Below are 8,243 nucleotides of genomic sequence, written 5' to 3' on the forward strand. Positions count from 1 at the left end.
CAGACAGTAATAATGTGGTTTAGGGTGGGGGCTTTGGTCCTGCAGCCTTGGCTCAGCCCTCAGAGCAGCTGGAGACTAAAGACAGCCTCACAGGTGGCCAGCTATGCCTGGGTGAGGGACTCCAGTAAAGACTCTGGATGAGGAGACCCAGGTGATCTTCGCAGCGTGGCAGTGGTCTGGGCACTGTCATCCATCGATACTGAGAAAGTAACACTGTTCTGACTCACAGCAAAAGGACAAAAACACAGCAAAAAGAGCCCCATGCTTACAATTATCCTGGGTTCTGTTCCATGTACCTCTTCCCTTGGCTGATTTTAACCTGTGTCTTTTCACTGTAAAAAAAAGATATGGCTAAGAATGTAACAGCTTCCTGTGAGTTCTGTGAGTCCTTCTAGAGAATTATCTAACCTGAGAGTGGTCTTGGGGATCCCCAAATTTTAAGTTAATGTCAGGCAGAAGGTGGTCTTGTGGGAACTGTATTGTCTCCCTAGACCTCACAGCGGGCTAACTACGCAATAAGTAGCAGGAGAATCTAAGTCTGAGTATTCATTCATTCTTTATGAATAACCATCTCTCTGATTATTATAAGATATAACAGAAAAATTAGAAAGGAAAAATGCAGAGAATTAAATTTCTGTATCTGAGTCTGGTGGCACACACCTGTAGTCTTAACTACTCAGGAGGCTGAGGCAGGAGGATCCCTTGAGCCTAGGAGTTGGAGATTACAGTGAGCTATGATAGTGCCACTGCACTCCAGTCTGGGCAACAGAACAAGACCCTGTCTCTAAACAAACAAACAAACAAAAAACTCTTAAGTGTATGTGTGGGTTTAAGCAATAATTTAGTTTTCATTTAAAGTTAGGCACACGTGTAAATAAAATATACATCATAAAAATTAAAATGAGCACAAAGAAGTTTCCTAAACAAGTAGAGTATTGAAGAAATAGTAGTAATGACTGAAAATAGTCTCTAGGGGTGATAAGGTTTAATAAATCAAAATCCCTAAGGGAGAAGCTCAAATATTATAACTTTAAAAGAGATGGTCTGAAAAACAATTTAGTGTCTTTCAGAAGTTAAGAAGATGAATCAAAATACTTCAAAAAGGTGCAGAAGTTTTTAAAAAGGAAAATATGTAATTATTAATGTTCACATGCCAGTTGAGCTAAAATATTTATAATTTAGGAAGTTATTGGTATAAACTGAAATCTGAAATTAAGGAGTAGTTTTTAATGTCTGTTAAAGTTTTTAATGTGTTGCAAGAGATATATTTCAATCCATTTCTGTCCTGCATTTATGAAACTTTAAGCACTAAAGAGTTGAATTTGCTGCCAGCTTTTCTGAGGGTCATTTTGTGCCTGACAACATTCGTCCAAATGAGACTAACCACACCACCCAAAGGTCAGTGCTGTGCTCCATCCTCTTGCTCCCCAAGAACCAAGTCGTAATGAGCATGCAACCAGAGATCCTCATTCATAGAAGGTGTCACTGTGCAGAGACTAGTTGGGACATTTCCACAATTCCAGATGCTTGGAGGGCTCTCCAAATTCACCTCCTTAGAAAACGAAAAGGCATGCGGATTTGTATGACACAGAAATGGGATGATTTGTGGGCTGGTAGTCTCATTTTTAAAAATACCAGAATAATGAAAGCAAGAAGAATGCAAGTCAAATTACCTCGATATCATACAAATTCACAGCACTGTGGGACTTGAAAAGGAGTGAAGCATAACCCATTAGCCATAGGACTATAGGGAAGCTATGAACCCAGTTCTGGTTGAAATTTGGGCTGGGAGGGTCCTGGTCCCACCACTTACCTGCCTGGGACCTTGAGCAAATTACCTAATCTTACCATGCCTCCATTTCTTTATTCATAAAATAGAGCTTCACATTGTATCTACTTCATCTCACTATTGTTTGGTTCATTGAAATAACTTAGGCCAGCACTAACAATTATTGACATGCAATAAACATGCAGTATACTTTAGTATAATAATTATTAAAGTCTTAAACTTGGATCTTATAATTGAAGGCATCAAAACACCATAGAACTGATATTTCATACAAAAGTGTTTTATCGTGTTTGGAGATAATAAGAATAGTTTTTTTAAGCCTATGCCTCAGAGAGGCATTAATAAATATTCTAATAGAAGCATCAAGCTCTCACAATGCCCAGACATGGCTCTAAGTGCTTTACCCGTAACAGTACCTTGACTACTCAAAAGAACTCTACAAGGAAGTGTTACCATCTTTACCTCTCAGGTGAAGAACTTGGAGTACAGAGAAGTTAACTTGCTTTCCCAAAACCACACTGCTAATAAGTGGAGAAACAAAAATTATAACTGAAGTTTACTTAACTCCAAAATTCAAACCAGGCTGAATGGAACCAAGATAAATTAGAGTCAACAGTGGGAGAGGACCAACATAAATTAGGGTCAACGGGGGTAAGACTCACGATGAAGTAGGGTCACCAGTTGGTAAGGACCAAGATGAAGTAGGATCAAGAATGGTTAGGACTGAGATAAATTAGGATCATCAGTGGGTAAGGACCAAGATGCAGTAAGATCAAAAGTGGGAAAAGATCAAGATGAAGTAGGGTCAACGTTGAGTGAAGACCAAGATGAATTAGGGTCAATAGTGGGTAAGGACCAAGGTAAATTAGGTTCAACATTGGGTGAGAACCAAGCATAATAGTGTTATCGATGGATAAGGACTGAGATGTATTAGGGTCACCAGAGGGTAACGATGACTGCACACATTTATCCATCCAAGAAATACCTGTTGATAATGCTGTGTGCCAGGCGTCGTTTGTCACTAGCGACGCATGGATATGTGGAGTATGTCCCTGGCTGACGAACCTAACTTTCTAGTGGATTCTACGCATCTTTACAAGCCATTGATTTTTCCATGCTTCCAGAGCCCACTCCAGGCCCTGCTGGTCCAGATCCCAATTCAAGTGGTATACTAGGCAGGAAAGAGTCCAGCAGAGAAAATAAGATAAATTTGTATTTAACAAAATAGAAGTACAAATGAAACCATCGACTATGGAATGAGCAGGTTGTCTCAGTTCCCCTTTCAAGTAAATGGGGAGACCACATCTGACCAGTGTGTAAAATCAAGTCCCATGCAGAAGGATTCCAGCAAGCGTCCTTTACGTATGAAAAGGAAGAAGAAAATTTCCCCGTGAAACATACTCAAAGTAGAGAACAATCTTTTTGATTCCATTGTTATTTTAATTGTATACAGACATAGGGGTCTTTGCATAGTTAAACCTTTCCTTCTTTCATAACTGGATGCAAAGCCCTGGTCCCCCAGACGTCGTAGGACGTTACTCCTCAGCTTTGCAGCCTGGTGATGTGAAGCGAAACACGATTTCCCCTTTCTTATGGTGGAAGAAAACAGAACACAACAGCAAGGGGCTTTTCCCTCCCCTGCTCGTCCTCTTTCCCCAAATGAATTTTGGTTTGCTGTGAACCCTGTTTGGCTGAGGAACTGTTCTTGATGGGGAAATGTAGATCTTGCCTACTCTGTGGCAGGAAAAGGCCTTTTCTTTCATTTTGTAAGAAAGAGCACAGAGTTCCTCCTGCATCTGCTCCAGCGGTGCCTGCAGCCCAGCACAGCCAGGTGATGCCATTCCCAAACTGCTCAGCCCCCAACACTGTGGTGGCCACAGCTGTGGGTGTCCTGCTGGGGCTGGAGTGCTGGCTGGGTCTGCTGGGCAACGCAGTGGCGCTGTGGACCTTCCTGTTCCGGGTCAGGGTGTGGAAGCCGTATGCCGTCTACCTGCTCAACCTGGCCCTGGCTGACCTGCTGTTGGCCTCGTGTCTGCCGTTCCTGGCCATCTTCTACCTGAGCCTCCAGGCTTGGCATCTGGGCCACGTGGGCTGCTGGGCCCTGCGCTTCCTGCTGGACCTCAGCCGCGGCGTGGGGGTGGCCTTCCTGGCCGCCGTGGCCTTGGACCGGTACCTCCGTGTGGTCCACCGTCAGCTTAAGGTCAACCTGCTGTCTCCTCGGGCAGCCCTGGGGGTCTCGGGCCTCGTCTGGCTCCTGATGGTTGCCCTCACCTGCCCAGGCTTGCTCATCTCTGAGGCCGCCCAGAACTTCACCAGGTGCCACAGTTTCTACCCCACGGCAGATGGCTCCTTCAGCGTCGTCTGGCAGGAAGCACTCTCCTGCCTTCAGTTTGTCCTCCCCTTTGGCCTCATCGTGTTCTGCAATGCAGGCATCATCAGAGCTCTCCAGAAAAGACTCCGGGAGCCTGAGAAACAGCCCAAGCTTCGGCGGGCCCAGGCACTGGTCACCGTGGTGGTGGTGCTGTTTACTCTATGCTTTCTGCCCTGCTTCCTGACCAGAGTCCTGATGCACATCTTCCAGAATCTGGGGAGCTTCAGGGCCCTGTGCGCAGTGGCTCATACCTCGGAAGTCACGGACAGCCTCACCTACCTGCACAGTGTGCTCAACCCCGTGGTGTACTGCTTCTCCAGCCCCACCTTCAGGAGCTCCTATCGGAGGGTCTTCCACACCCTCCGAGGCAAAGGGCAGGCAGCAGAGCCCCCAGGTTTCGACCCCAGAGACTCCTATTCCTGACAACAGCCAGCGTCCTCAACACCCGTGTTTATGGAACTACCTGCGACCTAAATCATAATCACTCCTACTTTGGGATTCTGGAAGAAGAGGAAATCTTGAGACTGCAATACAAGGATCAGAGCATAAACATGGGCACAGTTGCTGCAGGTGTGGTCTTATACTTTGTTGACCGGGATGGTCCTCTGTGATTTTACCTTGTAGAGTGGCAAATCAAAATGAACAAGCCAGAACCTCCTCCTACCCAACTATGATGCAGATTCAGTCGCTGAACTGAAAAGTCGGGCAGCTACTGCATCTCCACACTTGAAGAAATGTAATTTGCTAAATCAGTGAAGGAAGAGAAGAAAGCCGGGTGCTGGCATCTTTGCAACTCTACTTGGTCTCAGCAAGTCACTTTCATTTACTGTGCTTCAGTTTTAAATGCAAAAAAAGCTATGTTTTCTTCTCACCTGCTATGCAGACTGGGGATGACCGACATCAGAAAGTGCCCTGGTTCTAAAAGGAGGCTCTGCTGTCTATAAGGTACTGTTGTCCATGCTAGGCTTTATTTGGAGCATAACGTTTTTGTTTTCATAAAATTTTGCTTCATTTTTCTAGATTATACATCATGTTAAGGAAAATGTAGTGAGTTCTCTAGTTTACTGTTAGAAACTTTTTCCTGATACATTTCTGGAATTTGCCTCTAGAGCTGCTTTTTAAGTTTGAATGCCTAAAAGGCTTTTGAAATGTACTTTGCTTCCCCTGATGTGAAAAAAGGGTCACAGAACTTTATGCCTCCTGGGAGAAGTACACAATGTAAGATATCTCGTGGCGTTTGAAATGGTCATTTCTAACCCCGCTGGCACAGCTGGTGGACAACGGTACACGGGACCTGCCAGGGTTCCATGGGCCACAGTGTGAAGCTGGGCAGGTGTCCAACCCCAGCCCCTGGATGCCGTTACAATGGCTCCATCTTTTCATCTCATTCCTTGTGAATTGTGTTCCAAAACTGAGTCTCATGATGATGATAAAAGATTTCCAAAGTCACTTTCCTTGTTGCCTTATCTCTCATTCTCTGCTCAAACCTCGAAGTTTGCTTAGGACCAAAAAGCAGTCACCACCATGCCCAGAGGAGGTGGAAGGCCTGCCTTGTCACCGACATGGGCCTCCTGAGCCTCCCTTCAGCCTCCCTGCAGCTGCACTCCTGTTATTCGTGTACAGAAGCTATTCTTTATCTCCTAACACGATACAACACTTTTGTACTAAATATCAGTTCTATGGTGTTTTGATGCCTTCGATTATCCCACAGGGGTAGTCCCAAGCTTTCTGTCAAATTCGAGGCCAAAAATAATGGCTTTAGGCAACAGAAAATGGCAAATCTCCCATCTGCAGAGCTGACGGCTTGCCAGGGAGGTTCCTTATCAGAACCAAATTTGAAATGCGGGAGTGGGTTCCGCCTGTTCTAAGAAAGGATGTAAAAATCTGCCTAACAAAAGGAGTATCATTTGGAATTCTACCAGCATTACTTTGCTACTGTCTGAGGTTTTATTTCCTCCTAAGTTAAAAGAATTTCAAAGGGCTAAGAAAGGAACAGTGACCAGATAGTTGTGAGATGGCTGAATAAAATTCTTTAAGGTGGACATGTTCTACGCTGTGCCTGTTTTCTCCCCCTTGAAACAGAAAAGAAATATCTTCGTTTTTCTCCCCCTGATCTTAACGCATATATAAATTTTAAATGCCGCTTTGAAAAACCTAACATTTAACAGAATCATTTTTTATATCATAATAAACCCCCCATAAGCATTCACAATAGTCTACACCATGGGTGTTTCTTAACTGTTTTTCTGCTGTTGGATGTTGAGATCCGTAACTCTGCGCAGGTGGAATCCACGCAGTGAAGTGGCATGGTCCCCTGGCAGACGCCCTGTAGGATTAGACCCCCCGATAGACGCCCTGTAGGAGTTGACCTCCTGGCAGACGCCCTGTAGGATTAGACCCCCCGACAGACGCCCTGTAGGAACAGACCCCCACAGATGGGGACAGGCGCCCTGCAGGAATAGACCCCCACAGGAGGGATACAGCCCGCCCCTCCACTCACAGGAAAGGCTCTGCAGGTCAGCACTCTGCATGGGGACTTCATGGGGCTACCAACTCTCCCAAACGCCGTGATCTATGCCTTTTTCCCTAGGGGTGCACTGTCTTTTCTCCAGCATGCTGCGACTTTCTGTACTCTCTGCCCTCACTGCATGCATTTTTAGCTTGGGCGAAATCCCCTGTCTCTGGGGAGGTCTCAGCTCCACACTGCTGTCTCTCGAATTCTTTCTGACATCGCCTGGGTGGAGCTGGCCGCCCTCCACTCTGCTCACAGGTGTGCCTGATGCAGTGCTGCAAGCCTAGGGGGTCCAGAGCTTTTAGGAGGCCCTGATACCTCGGCCAGCCCCAGGTGTTCTGGTTCACTTGGCCTGGGGAGGAGCCTGGGCCCTGGTAGGTCTGAAGTCCCCTCATTAATTCTATCCATGGGCAGCCAAGTCTGAGACTCACCAGGTGAGTGGCTCAGGGCCTGGGCAACAACATCCTGCCCCATCACTTCTTAGCTCTGTGACCCGGGACAAATCACTTCACTACTCTCAACTTTCCCCTTCTGTAAAATGGGGATAAAAATGTACCTTGTGGGATTATGGTGGGGATGAGGTAAAATAGCACAAAACATTTAGCACAGAGCCTGGTATGTCATAAGCGTTCAGTAAATACTAATTTGCTGTTTTTCAGTGATCACACAATTCTATTTTCATTGCTTACTTCCCCAACCAGACTGTGGGGCCTTTGGGGACATGGTTTTCCCCTCTGTATTCTCAACACAGAACCTGGCATGGGAAGGGTGTTTTATGAACTGGAAGTTGACAAGTTCTGTGAAATCAAAGGTTGATTATCATTCTTCTTGGGTAGCAGATCCTTTTGGGATCTTCTGTGGTCCTTCCGTGTGCCTCATTTTGCTTCTCACATCTATGAAATGGGACTTTTCTTGTCCCTCAGGAGGCTGAGGATCACGTGAGTGGCCACCACCTCTGGGGATATTTCTCACGTGTCCAGCCCCATAGCATCAAAGGAGCATCCACAGCACTGCACACAGATGGTGTTTCTTCTTCAAGGAGATGAGATAGCAAGGGTCTTATTTTCTCCAGGTTATTGTCTCTGAATAAGGAAATGACTCAAAAGGGAAGTGTGGACAGACGGTGAGTGGCGAGTCTCAGGACCACGACTGTTTTGCTGCCAGTAGCAAGTTCCAGTTTCTTTTCTGCTGTGACTCACTTGTTGTGATGAGGCAAGGGCACTGTCATGTCTGAGAGCCATGCAAATCAGCACGGTCAGAATTCTGGCAGATCCAGGAAGGACCGCTGGGAGCTTCAGTCTCCACGGGAGGAATGAATTTCTTCTCCGTACAGAGGCAATGCTATCGGCTGGGAAACTCCGCTAGTTGTTTCTCTTTCTAAAACCTACTGGGCAACAGCTAGAGAAAGCTCGTCGTCTGTCTTCTCATGATCATTTCTGCCAGTAATAAAATAAACGCTTTCGATTTTCTTAAAGGTCAGGACAATAAAAGGACTCTGCATTTGCTTGTGGGCGTGGCTGGGGACTGTGAAATGCATTTTGAGACTCTCAGGGGCTTCCAGAACATTCCAC

The 8,243-nt window shown here is 45.9% G+C and overlaps 1 protein-coding gene across 1 annotated transcript; it reads left to right on the forward strand.

Moving 5' to 3' along the window:
* The first annotated feature begins 3,312 nt into the window (after nucleotides 1-3,312).
* On the forward strand, nucleotides 3,313-6,202 carry GPR31 (G protein-coupled receptor 31). Its single transcript, XM_015137662.3, has one exon. It carries the CDS (start codon nucleotides 3,498-3,500, stop codon nucleotides 4,581-4,583), a length of 1,086 nt encoding a protein of 361 aa, XP_014993148.3. The 5' UTR covers nucleotides 3,313-3,497; the 3' UTR covers nucleotides 4,584-6,202.
* The last annotated feature ends 2,041 nt before the right edge of the window (nucleotides 6,203-8,243 follow it).

This window comes from Macaca mulatta, chromosome 4 (assembly GCF_049350105.2).
Source record: "Macaca mulatta isolate MMU2019108-1 chromosome 4, T2T-MMU8v2.0, whole genome shotgun sequence".
Lineage (NCBI taxonomy): Eukaryota > Metazoa > Chordata > Mammalia > Primates > Cercopithecidae > Macaca > Macaca mulatta.

Coding starts and splice junctions, on each gene's coding strand:
- GPR31 (XM_015137662.3), top strand. CDS start 3,498: ATGGGGAAATGTAGATCTTGCCTACTCTGTGGCAGGAAAAGGCCTTTT.